This window comes from Lichenostomus cassidix, chromosome 4 (genome assembly GCF_008360975.1).
Source record: "Lichenostomus cassidix isolate B80296 chromosome 4, HeHo_3.0, whole genome shotgun sequence".
Taxonomy (NCBI): domain Eukaryota; kingdom Metazoa; phylum Chordata; class Aves; order Passeriformes; family Meliphagidae; genus Lichenostomus; species Lichenostomus cassidix.
Genome location: NC_139484.1, coordinates 8,129,942 through 8,152,968, shown reverse-complemented (window position 1 = coordinate 8,152,968; position 23,027 = coordinate 8,129,942). Strand labels below are relative to the sequence as shown.

General features: G+C 47.0%; 1 protein-coding gene and 1 long non-coding RNA gene across 6 annotated transcripts; one reads left to right on the top strand and one right to left on the bottom strand.

The window, feature by feature from the left end:
- Positions 1-4,925: 4,925 nt before the first annotated feature.
- LOC146437791 (uncharacterized) lies at positions 4,926-19,637 on the bottom strand. 5 transcript variants are annotated; one of them, XR_014851529.1, is made up of 5 exons: positions 19,204-19,637; positions 10,991-16,539; positions 10,761-10,834; positions 6,623-6,759; positions 4,926-5,140 (listed from the first exon to the last, which is right to left on the bottom strand). It is a non-coding gene; the product is annotated as an uncharacterized LOC146437791 (long non-coding RNA). The 5 variants fall into 5 exon arrangements; XR_014851531.1 differs by having other exon boundaries at positions 11,054-16,539; XR_014851530.1 differs by having other exon boundaries at positions 10,761-11,496; positions 12,976-16,539.
- On the top strand, positions 14,644-21,211 carry CNOT6L (CCR4-NOT transcription complex subunit 6 like). Its single transcript, XM_085057766.1, has 11 exons — positions 14,644-14,759; positions 14,871-15,057; positions 15,455-15,540; positions 15,879-15,968; positions 16,748-16,816; positions 17,088-17,245; positions 17,621-17,775; positions 18,051-18,202; positions 18,946-19,170; positions 19,634-19,836; positions 20,002-21,211. Exons 1-11 carry the CDS (start codon positions 14,648-14,650, stop codon positions 20,212-20,214), a joined length of 1,650 nt encoding a protein of 549 aa, XP_084913892.1. The 5' UTR covers positions 14,644-14,647; the 3' UTR covers positions 20,215-21,211.
- The last annotated feature ends 1,816 nt before the right edge of the window (positions 21,212-23,027 follow it).

Here is a 23,027-nt window from a genome sequence, read left to right as displayed (position 1 = left end):
TTTAACCATCTCCCGTGCTGCTCAGATACACACCACAAACTACAATGGTTAAAGAGGGCTTTTATTCCACACTGATGTGCTTTGGACTAAAAATCATTCCACTCCCACAGTCTTCCCCAGTCCATGCGTGTCCAAGAATTTTTAAACTATGGATATACGTATATATAAACTTCCACAATCAAATCATGCCAGGCATATGTGGCTACGTAACATTCCCCAATGGATCAGTGTCCAAGAACATTGAAATCAGACGTGTGGCTGCGTAAAACAAGTTGTAACAAAACTGGTTTTGTCCAATCCAAGTCTTGGCTCGGGGTCTTGGGAAAGGTTGGAGACACGGAGGTGTGAGGGCGATGGGAAGAAAGGGAACTCTCCTTGGGTAAAAAGCCTCAGCTGAGGAGGGAGAAAATGTATTTAAAACACCAGGGGGGTAATGAAATGATGGAATTATTTTAGATGGGCCCTAGGAATGTTTGACTCCCTCAGCAGTGTTGGATGTGAGACTGTTGAAGATGCTCCTGTGCTCAGGTCACCTGCATCCTTCACAGCCTTCCTCCGCGATTCCCAATCCCCTTGTGAGCCTCCAGCTCGTTACACAAGGTCCGTGCTGTGCCCCACGGATTTTGGGAGAAACACACGGGCTCACCGTCAATGCATGCCCATTCCCAGTAACTCTGCACACCTTGCTCCACTGTTGAGGCATTTCCCACTCTCCGAGCATCAATGAACTTTTCGAGTCCCGCATGGGCTGGGGCAGCTTCAGTAAAAAGCAAATTCCAATGAAAAGCCCCAGGGCCTGATGTCTTGTCGCTCCCTGTGCCCCCCAACCACCTGCAGCTCCCTCAGACACTCCATCTCCGTGATGCTTTTGTTTTTTTCCCCAGCATCGTTTTCCCACCTGGGCACGCACATCCCTCCCCGCGCCTGCCTGCTACCCTTATTTTATTTTTCAATCCAGCTTTCTCTCACGTTCGCCTTAGCCGGCCACCCAAAGGATGCTGGTGTGTCTGGAGGGCGATGGGCTTCAGCACCAGAGCCGCATTTACCTGCGCTTCCCTGCTCCACAAGGCTCCGCGCCACTGACACCTGGGCGCCGTGAGAGCCCCATTTCCTAGAGGAGGAGAAACAAAGGAGCCAGAGATGCCCGCACGCTCGGATCCCCGCCGAACGCGGGGCACCCTGGATTCCCAGGTGGGCTCTTCCTTCTCCCACCGCAGCGCGATGACAGCCGCCTCCTCGGCTGTGAAACGGGGGGGTAAAACCGAGAGGGTAAAAGGAGGGGTAAAACCGCGGTGGGAGGAAGTCTTTCCGGCCCTGCCGGCGGTGCCGGGCCCGTCCGTGAGCGCCGACACGGCCCCTGAGTGCCCGCGCTCCCCCCGCCGCGGCCCGGCACCGCCCGCCGCCGCCTCCCCGCGCCCGCCCCCGTCTCCTCCGCCCTGCGCGCCCCGGCCGCCGCTCCTCCTCCTCCTCTCCTTCCTCCTCCTCCTCCTCGCCGCCGCCGCCGCCGCCGCCGCCCGGGCCCCGCGGCTCCGTCCCCGCTAGCCGCGGGCCGCCGCCCGCATGTCGTGTGCGCCCGCCCCGCCGCGCCGCCGCCGGCCCCGCCGCCCCGCCGCGCCGCATGCAGGTGAGAGCGGGCGGGCGGGCGGGAGCGGCCCCGCCGCCATGTCGGGCCCCGCCGGCGGCGCCGCGGCCGGGTGGCGAGTGCGGGGCTGCGGGCACGGCCCCCGCCGCGGGGACAGGGCGATCGGCCCCGCGGGGCTGACCCGGAGGCCGCCGCGGCGCTGCGGCCGGAGCCGGAGCTGCCCGAAGGGATGCCGCGGGTGGCGGCCGCGGGGCGAGCCGTGCTCGTGGGGTCAGTTCCGGGCGTGGGGGGACGATCGGCCGCGGGACGAATCCCGGCCGGGGGTTGAACCGTGGCCGCGGGGCAAATCCCGGCCGTGGGGTGAAGCCGGGCCCTGCGGTGACCCCCGGCCACGAGGTGAGCCTCAGGCGTGGGACAATCCCAGCCGTGGGACGAACCCCGGTGGAAGGGCAAGTCCCTGTCGGGGGCTGATCCCGGCCATGGGGCAAGTCCCAGCCTCGGGGTGAACCTCAGCCGCGGGACTGACCTCAGCCACGGGGTGATCAGTGGCTGTAGGGTGACACTTGGCCGCGGGGCGAACGCTTGTCCCCAATCCCCTTCGCGTTCCGTGACGGGACCTCGGCCTGGCGCTGTGGGTGGCTCCCAGTGGGTTAGGTAGGGTGTGTTGGGGGTGAGGGTATTTTGGTGGTTAGGGTGTTTCCAAGAGACACTGGTCTCACCACCTTTTCCAAGTGGTGTTTCAGTGGTCCGCAGGAGCTCCGTAGGAGGAAGATGACAGGAGTGTCACCTGCAGTAAAACCTGGGCTGCCAGCCCAGGCGGTGGTGCTCGCACATGAAAGCACACACCTAAACACTGAGCTTTTGTCACGGTAGGGGGCTTGCTTTCCAAACTGAAGCGCTCCGGGTAAACGTGGTGGAGGGCTCTGCTGCTGCGAGCCACACCACGTTTTATCTGACCTTCTGGAAATCTTTAGACCAGTGGCTTTTATCAGGCCATTTTAGAAACTTTGAATAGGCTGAGTATTTGTTTTGGGGACGTGTAACTTCTCCTGAGCTGGCATGCTGATAAGGATTTTAGACGGCCTTGGTTAAGCAGGGAATTTGCTACAATTAAATCCATACCTGTGCCCTCCCCTCTCTGTGACTCTTCCCCACAACTGAAAACTAACCTAGAGGGGCAAACACCCACCCAGAAGTCGTTCATGGTGTGTAGACACGGCCGATAATGAAAGTGATGGTAATGTGTTTATTTTTAAAAAGGAAAAAATAGCACCTTATTCCTAACATCAATGTGACACGACTCAAGGAATTCCTAGAAGCTGTATCCCAGTTTGGAGGGCCAGAGAGCTCTCGTGAAGATAGAGCATGGCTTTACAAAGAAGGCACTGCCAGTGATCTTGTTTCTGTGTTCTCCATGTGAAAAATAAGGAAATTGGTCCTGCCAGACATCCCTGTCCCGGAATGCAGCCGGCCGTGGGCACAGTGCCTCCCAGCAGATCCAGGCTGGCGGGACACTGAGGTTTGCCTTGCCCCACGTGCGAGTGCAGCAGCCTGACCTGATGTCCTGGAGGGAGCCCTGCTCTGTGCCTTCCTTCCCACCCCAGGGAAGGGGGCATTTCCTGACTAGTTTTAGAATTTTGCTCTGGAGCAGATGGACAGCATACACTGGTGACATCTCGCTCCTCTGTGCTCTGGAATGATGATCCACATCACCAACCTGCAGGATCGTGTTGGTTCACCCAAACACAACTTGTGTTTGAGCTCCAACTCAGGCGTTAAATCTCCTCCAGAGGTGACTGAGGATGCCAAAAGCCTCATTCCAGTATGCCTGTTGGGTTTCACGGAACCGTGGAAATTCTGCAGTGCTCTGCTTGCTGCTAAACAAATCCCGTTAAACACTTCCAGTTTTGTTCCCTTCTCACTATTAAAAGTGAGGGCTGCTCCAAGTGCTGGAGTACAGCACAATTTAATTTATTCCCTTTTATCTTTTTTCCTACAGGGCTCTTTCTCATTTAGTTTATGTATTTAATTGAAGGATAAAATTCAGTGTAAATGGCCTATAGGTGTTTCTGTGCAAAGTTTAGTTATCTGCCATTCTTGCAAGGTGAGATCCTACTGTGCCAGGAATGGGACTCCCCCTCATCAGAGTGTTGGAAAAACTCACCTCGGCTGCAGCCGAAAAAGGCAAAACTGTGCAGATCCATGTCAGTGGCTGCGGAGTTTCCCACCAGGTCTGCACGGCAAACTTCTGCTGGCACAGCTCTGTCTGCACACACGGTGACAGAGTGTGACCCGTGACCGACAGAGCTGTGCCAGCAGAAGTCCCAGCTACAGGAGCTGTTATCTGCAGAAGTGCACTTTCACTGATAGAGCTTGTTTTCGTTTTCTAAAGGGTGTTTGTCCCTGGTAGCAGTGCTGCTTGCAGGGATGTAGCCTGCTCAGGCATTTATTTACCTGTCTGGGAAGGGAAGGGTTGGCTGCTCTGGGTGTGTTTTCTGTGCGGGGCTCTCCTCTTCCCATCTGGAATCTGTAGGAGCTCCATCACGTTTGCAGCAGGAATTCTCTTGTGGAAGTAAGTGACATTATGGCTGTTTCCTTTCCATCTGAAGATGATGACAAAACTTCCATTTCCTGGGATAAACTGGGGTTATTTTGTTGCTTCCCATTAACAACCTTGGTTTTGCAAAAAGCCAGGCAGGTTTAACCTGCCTGTTAAAACCAAGTTTAGCTTTCACACCAGTCCTAGGAGATATAAGCCACAAAGTGATCCCAAGGTGTGTGTGTGTGGAGTCTGTTAAGGAAAATGAAAAGGCACCAATGGAGAAAACTTAATTAATTTCCACACTGTGTTAGTCTATGTAATTTAAATCTAAACCACCAAGAATTAAAACTTACAGTTAGGTGGATCTCAGCGGCCACTGTTTTATTTGTTCAAGTCAATGTGCACAAATGGGGGTGCGTGTTTCTTTTTTCTTATTAAAACCTTCCCCAGTGATATTTTAAGTGATAAAATAACGCATCAGTAACATGCACGATTTCCTAGCAAACTTTCTTGAACCGCCCCCAAAAAGTTCTGCTTCTATCAGCTGTAATCTGCTGGACACTTTTGGGTTTCTTGGGTTTAAAAAGAGAGATTAATCCAAGTAAGTGCTTACTTTTTACTTGCTTACTGATTATTGGAAAGAGCTTTTTGGGGTGCCAAATGGGCACTCGAGGCATGGGATGTAACCCGATTTGCAGACTACTGAGAAAGCAGAAGTAACAGTGGAGCTTAATTTTTTGGGAGCATAAGATGGCATTTGTGAGAACTTTAAAAAATAAGTTAAAATATGTCTTAGGCATATTTAGATTCAGGAGGATTTGCTGTGGATTTAGTGCTTTAGAGCATTAAATGTTAAGCCTCTTGTAATATTTTTTTTGTCCAGATTCTGTGGTTCTCTTGATGGCAGGCTGTAATCAAGGCTTGGGTGCTTGTTACAGTGACAGTGTAGGGTAATTTCACCTTCTGATTAATTCTTTGGGTTCCAGTGATTTGTTTGTGCAGCTTCTCCATCTCATCTGTAATGATTTTTAAAAAAAAAGTTTCTTTATCAAGTTCCTTAGGTGGTGACAATATTTCTGGAATTCTGCTGCTTTCCTTCCCCATCTTAAAAGGCTCATGTGCATCATGAGGCTGTGTCATTAAACTTCCTGCCACAGGAGCACCCCAAAAATATCAGCTTGAAGTAAACTGAAGCATCTAGCAGGAAATGGTAAAAAGAACTTAATATGCACAGGATTTGCTGGATCCATTTGTGCCTTCAGATGTCAGAGTGGGACGCAGAGAGCACCGTGTAAGGCCTTTAGCTGAACATGCTGACTGGCTTTGTTGGCAGCTTAGTAAATTCACAAAAGGCTACGTGACACTTACCTCTAATGGCTTACCTGACTTGGGTGCTGTTATGTGGGAGAAAATTCCTCTCTCAGGGTTGAAAATGAGAAGAAAACACCCCCCACAAAATAAAAAATACCACAAACCACCATACTAAAGTTACTCTAAATAAAAGAGAGCAGTGGAAGAAAATCTTTCTGGAATCCTGTTTAGAAGAACAACTTTTGCAGTCTCTTGGGCATCTCCCTACAGAGATGTAAGTTTAGGAGTGTTCAGCCACCACCAGAAAATGAATTGACAGGTGGTCTTGGAAAGTAGAGTTAAAGATAGGCAGAAATGCACTGTGTGGTGTTCTACAAGAATTACATTTCATCCCTTCTAGGGGGTGGGGGGATGTTAAACCAGCACTTAGCAAAATGCTCCAAGATGAAGAAAAAGCAGCTCCAAGCAATTGTAGCTACAAGTCAGGTGCAGTCAGCAAGCACAGCGATTTTGGGAGCTGCACCCAGACCAGGGAACAGAACAGAAACCTGGTGGGGTTTGCACACGAGTAATTTAACTACAGCTTGTAACCTGTGTGTGCAGAGACAGAGCAGATACGGCCATGTGTGCTTGTGGTGGTTTTGATTGGCTCAAAACATCAGTAAAGTATTTACTCACCCCTACTCTGGCATTTCCTGGTGTAAATGATTAATGGTGTTTATGGTGCACAGCACCATTTGTGCTCAGCATTTACCTGCATGGTGTAGGGGTCTTCCCCATTCTGCTTGCCTGGGGAGGAGCTTGGTGTTTTCTCTGAGAAAGACCAAAAATGTGAATAAAAGGGCCGTGGGACTCCAAATGCAGATTTCCAGGATGTGAAGGCTGGGGTGTAAGTGCATATTCTAAATTATAATGAAAATTAACCCTTCTGGAGGAGTTTAGTTTTGGGTTCCCCCCACTTGCAGCTTGAGGGTTGGGAAATTTTGGACATGAAGAGACAAATCTTTCAGAGCACCCTGCCGTCATCCCCGTTGATGTGAATCGGGATTATTCCTTACTCTGAACAAAGGATAAAGGGAAACCTCCTGTGCCCTCAGCTAGGAGCAGCAGGATTTTTTATGGCTGGGAAACTACTGGAGGCAGCTTTTCTCCTGTGGGCCTTTCTCCTTCCCAAGTTAGGCACCCACCTGTAGTCTCTGGAGGCTGTGTTGGGAACAAGAATGTGAACCAAAGCTCCCAAGTAAGTGTCCTTTATCCTGGCCACCAATCCTTCCACAATTACTGCTGCAAGTCAACAGCTCCCCAGACTGCTACTCCAAACTGCCTGGAAAGAAAGACCCAATGAAACATCTTACATGCTTTTTTTGAAGGCAAAAAATATTCCTGGACTGAGGCAGCTCTGCAGGCTGCACGAGAGGGAGGAATGTTTAGCCTTGTGCTGCTGCAGAGGGACCCTCCTCTTTGCTTTGGTGTCAAACATGTTTTTTTACTTCTTCAGATGCCAGGAGTACAAAGAAAAGTACAAAACCCGTAAGCTTTTGGTCAAGCTATTAACAATAATCAGGATTTGTGGATGCTGCTCAACTTTGCTGTTTACCCTTTAGGGCAGCTGAATGAATTGCTCGGGTAGTTTCCCCCTCGCTTTTCAGGAATGCTTCCATCTGAGTGAACATCTTTGTGCCTTCTAATCACAAATTAGTTTCGCTTCCCCCCCCCTTAAGAAATCAATCTCTCAAAAGGCTCTGGATTTAAGCACCATCTAGAGAGAGTGCTGAAGACTTCCTTTTGCAGATTTGTAGCTCTTTTTTTTTTTTGCAGGACAACTGAGAAAGGGGGAAAGCAGAAAACATACTTGGTATGCTTTGCTGGGTATCACCATCCTGTGTGGTATCACAAGGGAGAGGGGTGTGTGTCCCACAAAAAATGTTCTTTATCCTGAGTCAACCTTGGCATGTGGAGAATATCCTTTTCTCTTTCCACTTCCTCTATAGCTTAAAATTCAATTTGTACTTACTGTGCTACATCAATTTACAACTGGCCATGGAAGTGGGAAAAAGCTAGCACAGGATGAATGACTGCCCAGCCACCATTTCCACTTGTGAACGCCTTTCCTCCAATCCCTTTTTTGTTTTTGTTTTGGAAGGTTAAGAAAGCAAAAGGAAAGCAGGGCCAGATAACTTCTCACATACCAGAACACAGTCCCAGTTGCCAGGAAGAGCCAGGCTCACGTTTTTTTCCTATATCCAAGTCACATCTTGCCATTGGGAGCAGGTCAACCTCCAGGCACATGTTTGTACATGTGCAATGAGCCTCTTCCTTCTCCTCCTTAGTCTGGAGCAAAAGACTGTGAAGGAGTGGGGTGCGTCAGAGAAATTAGGAATGTTTTGAGTGGATGACAGAAGCACATCTGTCAGAGACCTGTGGATGGACCAGGTTTGAGACTTGGCCTGTGCTGAACTGCAAGGTGGTTTTCTGCCTGCTCTAGGAATCCCTAGGTGCTTCCCATGCAGGTAAAGGGGGAATAATTCAGTTTTAAGTCATTGGACATTTACTCCATGGCAGCTGCAGGTCTGAACAAAACAACCCTGGACATGGGGAGATGAGTATAACTCACAAGTATTTTCTGCTTGGAAAATTACATGGTTGAAACTTCAAACTGTTAACAAGGCTTCAGCATTCCTGAAGCCATACCTGCCTCTTGCACCTACCCACTGTGTCCATGCTCTTCCTTTACACTCCATTTCTGTACAGCAGGGGAGGTAGCAGCAGGGCCTTGGACTGCATGTCTCCTCTTTAACTTCCTTTCAGAGAACTTTGTAATTAACCTCTTACAGGCCAGTATGTTAAGAAATACCAGAAAACCAAGCTGTCTGAAAAACTACAGCAAAACTTGCCAAAGAGATTCCCTGGCTTTAGGTGAAATCCTTTTGGGTAGCTGAACAGAGGAACCCACACAGGTTCAGCCTCTCTTCTGGAGCCGGTTGCCCAGAGAAGCTGTGGCTGTCCCATCCCTGGAATTGTCCAAAGCCAGGTTGGATGGGGCTTGGAGCAACCTGGGATAGTGGAAGGTATCCCTGCCCATGGCAGGGAGGTGGAACTGGATGGGCTTTAAGGTGTGTTCCAACCCAAACCATTCTGGGATTCTGTTTGGAAGTTTAAGTATGGTGTAAATACTCATGGGGAAAGACTGGGATAATCAGATACAGAAGCAGCTGAACTATCTTTCAATATTCAAATAATATGCTTTGCTCAGGCTATTAGGCAAATGTTTCTTCTTCTGAGATTAAAATGCAAAATACATTTATACAGACCCTCTGGAGAACAGGGTTTAAGCCTGTAAACTGGGGGATTTTAACAGATCCCTTGTCTTCTCCTGAGCATACAAGCCCAGCTACTTTGAGCACTAGTGCAACATCCTTTAACCTGTTCAAACTGAAAAGGCTCATTTGTTGTGCCAGTGATTGCAAAACAGTTTCCACTATGGTTGTGTACTTTTTCCTTCAGCTTTTTTTTCTTCTTCTCCTCCTTTCTTTTAAAATCTTGAGCTTTGACTCATCCAGACTTAGAAGGAACAAGGCAAGCCTTGTAACTCTAAAGCTGTTTGAATTAAGTTTTATAGTGGCAGATTTCTTTGGATTGAAGAGGGAGAGTAACTGAAGCATTGCTGGGCTTTGCTTATTTTGTGCAAGTGCTGGCAGTCTGCCACTGAAAGGGGAAGATGACACCCTGGCCATTGAAACAATCTCATTTATTTTCTCTTAGGACAAACTTTGCTTTGAAGGATGAAAGGTTGTTAATGATTCCAACTGTATGTTAAGGTTCATTGAGAAGAGCTCTCCCAAGTTCCTGCAGTGTGCATGGATTCATAATTCCAGTGTAGTTTTGCTAAAAAACAGGTCAATAGCTGACTTCTCTCCAGTTATTGATCCTGAGGAGTTGAATGAGACATGGGTGTTGGATCAGCCTTGTCAATAAAACAGCTCTTTCCCTCGTGGCTCAGAGAGACCCTCACACACCATGGCACTGCAAGCTCACTCTGTTCTTGCTGTTGGGAGTTTTCTGTCTCCCCAGTCCCATGGCTGCCAAACCAGTCTAGGAAAACCTCCTGCATTAAGTTGCAGCCATACATGGCTGTTTCTCCTCCATGCCCACAGCCCAGGACAGTGTTTTGTCTTGATCCAGCACTGGCTTCTTCATTCCCCAGACTCCAGGTGACTTCAGTTCCTAATCCTTTAAGCCACTCTGTCCTGGATCTCATTAGAAGCCCAGCACTCTCCAGGGGATGGAACAGCATTGCAAATGGGTCATTTCGCTGAAACAGTGTGAGATACTTGTGTAAATAAATAAGTACACTGTTTAAACCAGCCCTTTGGGGGCTTCTGACTAGACTTATTTACAAGCTGGCTGCTGGAAACACTTCTTGCCCTACAGTAACCCCTGCATGCATTTCTGGTAAGCAGAGCCTTACTTCTGGGGAGCAGCCTACCCTGTGTTTGCATGTAAAGCAGCCCCAAGAGCTGCTCTGGAAGCAGAAAGTGTAAAAGGCACCTGCAGACAAAGGCAGGTGTCACTCAGTGACCTGATGTGGATATTCAGGAGCTGTCATGCACACAGTGAGAGGTAACAGGCTGCTTCCAACAGAGCAGGAACTGTTCTGGGGTGAGGTCTGACTTAAACCAAGCACAGCAATAAAAAGCAGCTATGTAATGCTGTGTAGGATTTCCATGCAGTAAATAGTTCAGCTGGTCTTGTAAGTGGGGTGTGACTTGGAGGAAAAAGAAGGGTGGAAACCTGGATATTCTTGTGTTACCTGTGATTTAAGAGCAGACTGCTTCATTTAGAGGAGATGAGGGAATGGGGGCATTAACTAGTGGGCCTATGTCAGTGGGACAATAGTATTTCCATCAAATGAGTGCCAGTTGACTCTGGAATTAATCAAATACAGCTCCTTCCCTCCCTTCCCACTCCTCCCCTTGGCTTTTGCTGCTTTGCTTATATGACTTGTCTGTGCCTCTCTGGGCTTCTGTGATCTTTGTTGAAGAGATAACGTGGAGCCCCCTGGGATTCCAGCACCACTGAATTTACTGCCAGCTGCAAGTTCATGGTTACCTCTTACCCTATTCCCTACTTGAATTTCCTTGTGCTCTCTCACACTTTCCTCAGAGAAGGTTTCAAATCTCCTCAAACATTGTTTTTTTAAATTGTTTGGGGATTTTTTAATTTAAAAAAACCCCAAAAACATGATGAGGCATTTATAATTGATTCCCTGCTAATCTCTATCCACAGTCAGGGTACTTGGAATAAGAAGCTGGAAAGAGACAGTACCTGGGATGGCAGACTCAGGGTGCTCGTTGAATTCTTGGGGGAGGCAGTGTACAAAGAGGTGGTTGGACATGTTCCTGCAGGAAAGCACCATGAAAAAAGCTCAGATCCATACAAAATACTATCAAAATTCCCTGTTCTCCAATATTTTCTTGCCGGTGTAGATATATATATATACACACTAGATACTGTATGTAGGGATATAGCAAACAGTTTACCTTAAGCTAACTCACCTATACATATCCCAGTATTGGCAGGTGTCTTTAAATCCCCTTAACATACCCTTGAACAATCACCTGATTTTCCTCCCCCCAGAGTTCTCCAAGCCAGTTTTTGTATTTGTGGGGATAAGCTCTGCTTCTCTTCTCAATGGGGAGGCTGAAATGGGGAGACTTCTGTCACACTCTCCTAAAAGCAGAGCAGTGCAGATGAGGAGCCTTCCTCTCCCCCCTTTGCAGCCACTCAGGCCTGATTATAAAATACATAAATAGACATGTAGATAAACAGATAAAAATGGTGCTGTTTTCCAGCTTGCAGCCTGACTTTCCAACATCCAACAACGTGTGTGTACACACGTGCACACCCCATCAGCCAGCAGGATCGGTAATTCCTGGGAGGGATCACCATATGGAAGGGGATGGACAGTCAGCTGTGCTCGGAGGAAGGAGGAGCCACTCAGGGCTGTCTGCTGGAGACTTTCCAAAATGCTTTGGCAGTTTGACTCATCCACGTACAGAGGCTGGGGGAAAAAAAATAATCACAAAGAATGTCACTGGGCTGGAGGCAAGGATTTGGAGCTATGCCAAACATCCATGAACACAGGGCTGCTGTAGGATGCAGGCACAGCTCTTTTCTGTTTGCTTCCTCATTAGACAGCTCATTTATGCATTGAGATATGAAAGAACTTAAAACATGTTATGGTCACTCTAATTTAAGAAATGAATCTTCTGCACTCCTTGGGGAAGGGACTGTGTGTCTAAAACCCAGAAGTTGCTGTTGTTTGTTGCCCAAAAAAACATTTCATATTGAAAGCCTCTGCTGCAACTCAATAGCTCATCCTTTCCTCTTTGACATTCCTCACAACTTCAGTCATGTTCCATTATTCCTTCTTTTTTCCCTAGGCTTTAAATGATGGTCAGCATCTCCCATCCACAAAAAAACCCAGAAAACAAAACAGCATAAAACGGTGAAAGTCCAAAGAAAAGGTAGGCACAGACCTACTGCTGGAAACACAGTAGCTGCCCCTGGCCCCTTTTTATATCCACCTCAGAGAGCTGCTTAGGTTCACCCAGGACCACACCTAGGGTTCCAGCCGAGTAATCCTCCTCTGCCAGTCACCTCTGGGTTTTTGGGGATGGACTTGGACCCAAAGAGTTACTTCAGGAACCCTCAGCTTAAATACTGTTCTTACTAATGCACTGATGTCCTCACTTCAGGGTTTTCTTTTAATTTACACGAAATCAGGAAGAGGTTTTGTCCTTAATACACACAAAATCAGGGTCACACTATTTAAGTTTACAGGGTTAGATCTTTAGCAGAGAGCAAGTTTTAGTAGCTTCAGTTTTCCAAGGGGAGCCTTTCGAAGAAAAGCCTGCAAAAGTGTGCACTGATGCGCATCCAATTTTGGGATTAACGGATTCAGGGAACTCAGTGTAGCTCCCTGAAGACTGAGCAAAAACAGGTTGGCATTTCTGGATATTGTTTTAATTCCAGGACAAGCAGAGTGGGAGATGGGAATGGGAGGAGTTGGGAACCCAGGCAGAATTCATTTTTTGCCTAAAAAATTACACACGGTGACTTTCAAGTCTTGCTCAATGTTGCTGTGATGCAGAAAGAACAAAAAAAAGTGCATTTGATTTAGGTTTGTTTTCCCCTTTCCGTAACTGTGGTAATGACACTGCTGCCTGTTTGACTCACCACTATTTCAAAGCAATATTAAAATGACTAACAGCTGAAAAATGCGCGTGTCCTTGGCCTCCCAGCTCAGGGCTCACTTCTCTGGAAGGCTTCTGACGGCCACACATTGCTCTACGCTGGCAAAGCACTTCTCTTAACGAGCCCTATTTCAACATAATTTAATTGGGTGTCCTGCCAAGGAGCAATTCTGGAGCTTTCAGATGGTGCCATGGGGTCATCTGTGAGCTGGTGTGGATGGGCAGGGGATGGCTCAGATGGTCTCACCACCACGCTTTTGAGGACTTCATCACAGAGCACTCACCCAAATCTTGGGTATTGGACAGCAAGGTTCTCGTGTCTTGGCTCCAGATGTGGTAGAGGTACGGATCTGTTTAAGATATGACAGATTAAACAGTGAGGGCAGGTAGAATAGAGCTCTTGTGGCTCTGGCAGGGGCTGTGAGGAATCTGTTTGAGTGCTCCCCACTTCTGCACAGGCACTTGAAGAACAGAGATAAATCCAGCAAAACCCAAGCATCAGAGAGTTGGCACTCCCAAAGCACAGCCTGTTTGTGTGTGGGGGAAAGGCTGTTCCTGATTTTGGGGTTCTGGAATGAGAATGGAAGGATTTCAGCTCTAATCCCTTGTCCTTAAGTAACTGGTTTCCTTCATGGCCCCGTGCCAGGTGGTGTGAGCGCAGAATCCTCTTATCCCGTAGCTCTGCTCGCCATGTGACTTCACCTGGAAATAACAGGGGGCTATAATTAGACGTGGAGCTTGCATTTGCCCCTGGAATTTCCTTGAGCGTTCATCAGGGAAGGAAGCAGCAGCCCTGTAACTGAGACCCTTGGCAGGGGACAGCCCTGCCAGCTCCTGCTCCCGTGCCATGCCAGAACGCTGGTCAGGCTGTCAGCATCAGCTGGAAAACACTGCAGGACTTGACCCTCATATAGGGAAGGTGGGATCCTTGGTTAGTTAGACTTGCTGAACGAAACCCTCAACTTGTTACCTCAGATTTGATTTATAGCATTTGAAGAGCATCACAGCTACTGCAGCCAGCTGTAGGAGAGACGTCTGCATGAGGGAAAAGCTGCATCCTGTGGAGCAGCTGCTTTGGATTTGTATAAAATCAAGGCTCGTGGATTTTGTGTGTCTGGGGAGGAAAAGACCAGCAAACAGCAAACTCAGCTAACCTTGTGTTTTTAAATCACACACAGTCCTGCTCAGCACAGCAGTCTGGGGAGGCATGGAATAAAATCTCTCCCTGTGTCTGCTGGAAAGTGGATGGTTTTTGAATGGGACATAAGAGCTCTCTTCTGACAGTCAGGACAATTGGAAGAATTTGGTGTGCACAGGCTCGTCCTTAGGCACCTAATATTCACATTTTGCATTGGGCTGGAGCCCTTTGTGCCCCAGAACAGCTAAATGAGAACTTTACCTGAGCTCCTTTTATGGCTCCTGGGCCATTAGGAATAAAAAGGTCTTGACTGATCCCGAGCATGGAAAAAGCACAAAACACAAACGCTGAATGGTTAATGGCAAAGTGGAGCTAATTCCCCCTCAGAGTGCAATTTCAAACCTTGTATAAGTGGAGTAGAAAAGTGGGACCTTCCCTTCAATCCTTGGTTCCCTGTGCAAGCTACAGGAGGGAGCAGTCCGTGTGCTTTTGCCAGAACAGTGGGATGCTCTGATCTTGTCTGCAGATTCTGCACACAGCAAACAACTCTGTAGGCTGTGGGGGATAAACTGGGAAACCCAGCAGGTGACTGTAGAAACTGCAGCTTTCCTAGGAAGAAATGCTCTTTTCCATCCTGGAATTCTGCCCAGGTGTGAGTGCCTGCTTGGCTCAGCGGGCTGATGGCAGCCTGATACTGATTGTGCATAACCCCTGGGCTGTGTTGTTGCAGTGTTCCTTGGGAAGGTCAGCTCATGGTGGGATAGACACGAAGGAATGCTGTCGAGTAACAGTTATGATGGTCTTTCAGACTAACAGGGATGCCAAAGGAAAAATATGATCCTCCAGATCCTCGCAGAATTTACACCATCATGTCAGCGGAAGAGGTGGCGAACGGGAAGAAGTCGCACTGGGCTGAATTAGAGATCTCGGGTGAGTTGGTTGGGGTTTAAATTCCCGTAATTGGTGCCCAGAGCACTCCAGACCCAGTGTGTATCTGGTGGTTCCAGAGTGAAGAGGTGGTTCCTTGCTTTCCTCTTCCAGGGAGAGTGCGGAGCTTAAGTACATCACTCTGGTCGCTGACACACCTGACTGCTCTGCACCTCAATGACAACAACCTTACTCGCATTCCACCTGATATTGCCAAGCTTCACAATCTGGTTTACCTGGATCTGTCATCCAACAAACTCAGAAGTTTACCAGCAGAACTAGGAAACATGGTATCTCTCAGGTGAGAGGAATAATTCTGGTTAACTTCTCAAAAATCTCTATTGTGGGATCAGGACTGAGAATTTCAGTTTGTTTTCTGTGCTTGTATATCAAATAATCCTGAAAATTCCAGGTTGGTGCAGAACTTTGATTCTAGTAATTACTTCTGGGTTCACTGGGCTTCATTTATGGTCATTGGTATATCACTGTTTTCATCCCAGGTTTTATCTTGGGTTTTGTTGCTTTTTTCCCCCTAAGGAATTTATTTCAGTCATGCTTTGATATGGGAACATTGGCACATCTTTCCATAATAAAACACAGGGTGAAAAGTGTTCTCTTTGAGGACAAGCAGTGTACAGCACCTTAGGAATTCTCTTCTGAAGTGATACTCACCCCAACTGTTTTTGCATTTGCTGCAGGGAATTGCTTTTAAATAACAATCTCTTACGGGTTTTGCCTTATGAACTTGGACGGCTCTTCCAGCTGCAAACCCTGGGTTTGAAAGGTGAGCTCTTTCCAATTCCATATTCCTATGAGTTCTCTGGAATGCTAAGGGGGTCTGAGCTCAAAACCTTCCTCTATTACCTCAAAGTTTTCTTACAGGGTATTTTAAGTGTTAAGTTTGTAGCAAAAATGGCCAGGCAGTTGGGACAACAATGCTTCTCTTTCTTAATGCTGTTAAACTTCCTTAGGAGCCCGTTTCAAATCTGCAGACAGGGAAATAAACCCTTTAACCTGCTGAGTCAATTTGTCTGTTTTCATTCTGGGAGATTTTCTTTGGGTGGAAAGCCTCAAGAAAGGCAGGCAGCTGATCCCCCTGCTGTTGTTTTGTGCTGTTGGCAGGCAATCCTTTATCCCAAGATATTCTCAGCCTCTACCAGGATCCAGACGGAACCCGAAAGCTACTGAACTACATGCTTGACAATCTAGCAGGTACAGCCCTATGGATCTGGTGGGCAAAAAGGGTTTAAAAGTAGTATTCACTGCTAAAACAAGACTCTGAACCACTGGAGGGACAGTATTTCCTCACTGATGTAGTGTTTTTGTCAGGTGGCTCTGGTCATCTCCCAAGAAACACCCTCACACACAGTGGAAGAGGCTGATGTGTACTGTCTAAGCTTCTCCCATGTTACAGCCAGATGTTCCCACTGTTCAGTTTGAAACCCTTCACTTATCAACCAAGGGCAAAGTCTGCCTTGCTGAAGCCATTGTGGTTCTCCCCACCAGAAATAATCATTTGAATGCAAGCAGAATGGCAGATTTAGCTCAAGAAACACCAAAGCCATTAAGAACATCCAGTACCTGCCTTCAGTCCTGCTTTGTGGCTCTGTAACTGAGCCTTCTGTTTTGCCACTCGATGTCTCCGAAGTTAATACACTGCAGGGGAATGATGGATACAGGGCAAGATTCTTGCAGAAGAGATGGCTGAACCATGCCAGGATTTACCCCTCCTCCTTCAGCAGATTATTCAATGTGCAGGAGTATTTCCATGGTACTTCTAAATCTGAAAACAAGAGACAAAAATAGTAACGAATCTTACAAATGACAATACTGCTCTTACTAGAGATACTCATCTAAATGATTTTTGCCTCCCCTGAAGACTCAGGGAGTTGGGGATGCAAAGCACATTATTGTTCAGTCATCACTTTGACTTAGAAATTGTAACTTACAAATAGAAACTCTCAGTTAATCACTGGTGTAATTTTTTGTAGTTCATCCAGAGCAGCTGCCTCCAAGGCCATGGATTACTTTAAAAGAACGAGACCAAATTCTGCCCTCAGGTAAATCTGTGGTTCTTTTCTCTGTGCTCACATGACACACTGGGAAGCACGTCTTGATCTTCATTTTCCTGGATCAGAGTGAAGATAGCAATTTGTGTTCATTTGTGCTAGAAAAATTAACGTATGGCTGTGCTGTAAATACAGTTTTTGTCATTTGAATGAGATGCTGGTCATCTCTTCAACATGTTGGGTTTTACCATAGCTCTTGCCCAAGCCAAAGAGTTCAGTCTCCAGGGGCTGATAACCTTTCCCTTTCTCTCTCTCCTTGCAGCTTCATTTACAGTTATGTGTTACAATGTATTGTGTGATAAATATGCCACCCGGCAGCTCTATGGCTACTGCCCATCTTGGGCACTCAATTGGGAGTATAGGAAAAAGGGAATCATGGAAGAAATCGTCAACTGTGATGCAGATATCATTAGTCTTCAGGTAATTAAAAATAACTGCATTTTCCATCAGAAACAGAAAACATGAACCTCCGCCTTTAGGATTCAGTGTTCCCTTGGGAACACCATAGTCACCTGCTCAGTAGCAAATTCCAGGTCTTCCCAATACCAGCTGTGCATCCATATTCCAATGTCAAAAATATCAGGTGTGGTTACTGCTGTTCAAAGTACACCTGTCACTTTGCCTTTGGGAGGGATTCCAGGAAATCCAGGAATGCACATCAGTTCCCAGCAGACCATTAGTTTAGGAAGTGATATGGATTGCGCAGACAGCAGCTTTTCTGGCTGCAAGCCAGCACAGGCAGAAGGAAAGGTTTCCTTCACTTCTTTAGCCTGAGGTGTTTGTGTTCAATTCCAGGAAGTGGAAACGGAGCAATACTTCACCCTTTTCCTGCCAGCCTTGAAAGAACGGGGATATGATGGATTCTTTTCTCCGAAGTCACGTGCCAAAATCATGTCCGAGCAGGAGAAAAAGCATGTGGATGGCTGCGCGATATTCTTCAAAACGGAAAAGTAAGGGCCAGCATTAGCTGTTAAAAACTACATTCAAACCTCAGAACAGCTTCCAGTAATTGAGGTGGAAGTTTCCCAAAGCCTGAGCTGCCTTTCAGATTTTTCCCTGCTTCCAGAAACAAAAATGCAGTTCTCGGGTCGTGTCTAGAGCCAGCTCGAGTGGCTCAGAAGAGAGGGAGCGTGTGGAAGCAAATAGGGATGGTTTTCAAATGGGGACACTGCCAGGGAGCTGTGGGTCACAGCTGCTCACTGTGCTTCTCTCCCCATTGCCCCAGGTTCACACTGGTGCAGAAGCACACGGTGGAGTTCAACCAGGTGGCCATGGCCAACTCGGAGGGCTCGGAAGCCATGCTGAACAGAGTCATGACCAAGGACAACATTGGAGTCGCCGTGGTGTTGGAGGTGCACAAGGAGTTATTTGGAGCAAGTGAGTATGACCGTGGTGTCCTCATTGATACTCAGCTCCATGGACAGACATGAGTTATTCCTGGGTAATCCATGCTGTTCCCGTTGGAGGTGTAGCCAAATCCAGCCCATCAGTGGCTAAGACAGGACACAGATGACATGATTGCCTGGTCTGGTTGTGCTTGCAGCAAGATGTCCAGCATTTACATTTCTCCTTCTGAGCTTTTATCCCTGCTTACTTACTCTGTTAAATTCTGCTTGAACAACTCAGCTTTCGCAGGGTCGCTGTGTTTATGTGCATTTGCTCTTACCAGTAGTTGTCAATAATGTTCAACTTCTATTTTCAACTCTTTTCCTTCCCTTGATTGACTCCTTCCACCCTCCCCCAGTGATTAGATGTCAGTGCTAATGTACTGATGTGGAAGAAGAAGATTATCAGGTATCTTTTCCTGCCTCTTGATGGACTGACTGTCACATTTTCATTAAGTTTGACCAGATGCAGCAGATAATTCCAACACAGATGAAACTGCCACCTTGCGCTGTCTGCACAGCTAGGGTTTTGATGGCTTCAGAGGAGGAGAAATTGCAGGGCTGGAAGGAGCTTCCTGGGCCATTCTGCAGGCGTTTTAGCGGGTTTAAGCAATGAAAACACACCCATCTGCTCATGTGTCTGACCCTGAGCCCTGAGGAGCTACACCCTGAGCATTAACAAGAAGGGACCCACTGCATTCACAGAAACTTTCACTGCTAAAATTGTTTATCCAGGTATGAAATCGCTTCACGTGGACAAACAGCTGCTCATTGTGGCCAATGCCCACATGCACTGGGACCCTGAATACTCAGATGTGAAACTCATCCAGACCATGATGTTCGTCTCAGAGCTGAAAAACATCCTGGAGAAAGCCTCAAGCAGGCCCAGTAGCCCAACAGCAGATCCCAACTCTATCCCTCTGGTGCTGTGTGCGGATCTCAACTCACTGCCTGATTCAGGTAAGGCTGGTTTTGGTTTAATTTTTAACTTACCTTTTCAGAGCATTTGAGTCCACTTTTTCCTCTGAGGGTAACAGGCTTGTTTTGCACTCCCCTGGGTAGGTATGGATGAAAGCTTTCCTAGGAACAGCTGTCTTTGGAAATCTGGCTGAGATTTCAAGTCCTGCAGTTGAGTCACCTGCTTTTCGTGGTTGGCTGTACACTCCAGGAGAGCTGGTTGAACCTACAAAAGTCCAGAAAAGCATAATTAGATCTTAAATAAATCATTAAATAAATACCTATGCCTCGAGTAGCAATAAGAAGTAGGAAAGAAGTGAGTTCTTGATGAAGACTTTCTAAGGAGAGGGTTTTACTCTGCTAATTCTGATCTCACGGCGTGCCTTTGTGGTGTTCTGGTTTTTAACGTTCCCAGGCGAATGTTGTCTTTCAGAGCAACTCCCTAAATCCCTCTCTTTGCCAACAGGTGTAGTGGAATACCTGAGCAACGGCATAGTAGCTGACAACCACAAGGACTTCAAGGAGCTGCGCTACAACGAGTGTCTCATGAACTTCAGCGGCAACGGGAAGAACGGAGCCTCGGAGGGCAGGATCACGCACGGCTTCCAGCTCAAGAGCGCCTACGAGAACAACCTGATGCCTTACACCAATTACACTTTTGACTTCAAAGTAAGCACTGATTTCTGGGAGGCACTGCTGTGTTCATTCCCTGACGGTGGCTGCCCCTGGTTTAACGAGGATGGACGTGGCACGTGCCTTCCCCCCGACCTCAGCACGGTGCAGCCAGCCTGCCAGGCGCTGCCCTCACCGCACTGTCTCTCCCTCTCTCCGCAGGGTGTGATTGACTACATTTTCTACTCCAACACCCACATGAACGTGCTCGGAGTCCTGGGGCCTTTGGACCCTCAGTGGCTGGTGGACAACAACATCACGGGGTGCCCCCACCCGCACATCCCCTCCGACCACTTCTCCCTGTTAACGCAGCTGGAGCTCCACCCGCCGCTGCTGCCCCTGGTGAACGGGGTGCACCTGCCCTCCCGCAGGTAGTGCAGCCCTGCCCGGCGGGCACGGACTGTTCTCACGGACCTGTACACTTGTAAATCCCAGTATATAGGAGTGAAGTATGGCCAACCTTAAGCTGCTTCTTCGAGCTCCTTTCCTTATGTGTTTGATATGAGATTTTGCACATTTTGGTGCATATTGGTATCATTTGGCACTAGGGCTGGAACCAAAGTATTATTCCCCTTTCCAGGTTTTTAATTTAATTTTTGTTGGGTTTTTTTTATTTTAAACTGGCTTTTTCTTTTCAGTAGGAAGCTGCACTTCTGAATGGACAAAAGAGATTAAAAAAGTTGCATTTTAACGTATTTCAAGGTAATGCTTTTTTCCAGAACGTGGCAAATTGAACCAACATTTAGGAGAAAGAAAAACAAAATTAGAGATGCTTGTTTGGTAGGAAGAATATTAGAAATACTGTTTGTTTGAATCCAAAATGGAGACTGAACTTTGCATCCAATATAAATTTTGCACATTAGCAAAGCACTTAATACCTGACTATAAATGATTGGCAGCATGGCCCTGCCCCTCATCTCAATACTATCAGAAAACCAAAGATAGCCAAATATTTGTGATCAAATTTGAGCTCTAAATCCTATTGATTTCAATTTGTTTAGGAGCTGCTGTTGGTCAGGGCTGAAGTAAAAAGCTGCTGGTTCCTTCCCAAATGTTAATGCTCTTTGGATGTGTTGGAAATCCCTTTTTTTGTTCCTTTTAACGCTCTGGGTGGCCAGTTCAAAACCTTGTGCCTCAAGAGGCATTAAACATGATGCAATTTTCTGAAAAAAATCTGTTTGGCTGCTTAATGTTTTAAAAAAAAAGGCACAGTGATAGGAAAAGGTCGTGTCTGTGTTTTTAAGTTTTTCTTTATTCTGCTTTTTTGCTGCTATAAGATTTTCTTGAATTTCTATTTGAAACTTTTCATGCACTTTACTGTTTCTAGTCTCCAAATGTGATATTTTTAATAAATGAAAAACATTTTCCATGATGTGAATGAAATTTTTAAGCAGATTGATAAGCCTATATTTATGTCTCATTCGTATACTTCAAAAAAAAGTCCAATTTAAATTGTGAAATTAGTTTTAAATACTAAAGAGCCATCTTCTGTCTTGCAAAACTGCCAAGTCAGGCTGTTCCTCTTTAATTAAACAATTCCTTTGTCATTTTATACATAGGAAATTTTCCATAGGGGGGAAAAAAAAACCTCAATTGGACTTGGAGGAGAAACTAGTCCCTGACTCTGGGGGCCAGGGAGGGGGTGGAGTGGGCCAGAATGCAAAAATGGGTTCAGCAAAGTGACAACTCCCTTGGAAAAGAAGTGCCTAAAAATGGGGACGTCATCTATGGTCTGGGATCAATTGGAAGTGATGGGAGCTGGGGGAAATTCCTGTGCAGCACTTGCTTTGTGCAAAAACAAAACAACAAAAAAAAAAAAGCGGGGGGGGAACCCTTTCCAGAGATGGATTTTCCTCTGGGTGCAGGTATCTCTGTTGGAATATACCTCAGCATTCCCCACCTGGCCATGGCACATGGATTGGAGAGCACTGGAAAGTAGAATAGCATGAAAAACTTAATTCTGTGGACATTACCTTTCTGTACTCAGCTGCTGTATGTTTTTTGGGGAGGGGGGATGCTCCGCTCCAGAGGCATGCACTAACCTGTTCATCCTGTTCCTCCACGCACGGTGATCCCAACCTGAGCAGTGTTTCCTAACCATACTTCACTCCCAATATTTTTTGAGCTGTTTGTATAAAATGGAATTTCCAATTCGCCCGTGATTGTCTATGAGCTGCAGAGGAGCCCATTTAGTAATAAAAATAAAAACCCAGCACCAATGTTTTGTAATATGGGGGTGGGGGAGGATGGGGGCGGAAAAACCCAAACCCTGGCAAACATTGTAAGCTGCTCCAGTTGGATTTTCCTTTGGTTTCTAGCGATGGAAGTGTTCCGTTGTGGGAAGGTGTTCCATTGGATTTTCTCTGCTGCACTTCCCAACGCTCGTCACACCGCGTGGTTTTTAACACAAAAATGTTATTTTAACAGACATTGCACAAAAAAACAGAGTCTTGTTTATGTTTCAGTCGATGCATATGTTTACCTGCCTCTCCTGTGCTCCCTCCTGTTTTCCTCCTGGTTTTCCTTTCCCAGCAGGAGCAGGGAGGGAATGGTGCTTTTTTCCCCAGCCTCAGTTCCCAGCATGTCGCAGGCAATACCTGGAAAAAAGGCTCCAAGCCCTTCCCTGCTTCTCACTGCCTCAGTTTGCTTTCCAAAACACAGTGCCTGGTATCCACTCCTAAGCAACAGCACTGCCTAAAGCCAGCAGAGAAAACAAAATCCAACACCCTTCTACAAGCAACTTTTTAAAACTCAAACTGGTGAATCTGTCCAATATGGGGTTTTGTGTGTGTGTATATATATATATACATATATACATATATAAAAAAGAGAATTTTGTACAATGTAGCTGAATATTTTTGCTTCCTTCTTTCACTGTAAGGAGCCTGAAGCATTACACAATTTTGGTCACAGACCCTCCCTCTCAGCCTTCAGTGTTCCCAGGTGACGCAGATACCAAAAGAACCTGGTGGGAACCACCCACATCTTAATCCTCTCTGCCAAGCATCAGCCAAGAACTCACTTCAAATTAGAAACAATTTTAGGTGGAGATTATAAGCCTCTAGATCCAGGTATGGCACAACTGCTCCCTGTGGGAATGGTGGAGAGAGTGATCCCAGTGCTGGGGCTCATCCATCCTCTTTGGAAGCTCCCACGCCATCCCACAGTGGTTACTTTCAGAGCTCGGG

What these genes read in the sequence shown, in the direction of transcription:
- CNOT6L (XM_085057766.1), top strand. Translation starts at nt 14,648, where the DNA reads ATGCCAAAGGAAAAATATGATCCTCCAGATCCTCGCAGAATTTACACC. An exon ending in CATGCTTGACAATCTAGCAG is followed by an intron (nt 15,969 to 16,747) that starts GTACAGCCCTAT and finishes AATTTTTTGTAG; the next exon opens with TTCATCCAGAGCAGCTGCCT. An exon ending in CAGATATCATTAGTCTTCAG is followed by an intron (nt 17,246 to 17,620) that starts GTAATTAAAAAT and finishes GTTCAATTCCAG; the next exon opens with GAAGTGGAAACGGAGCAATA.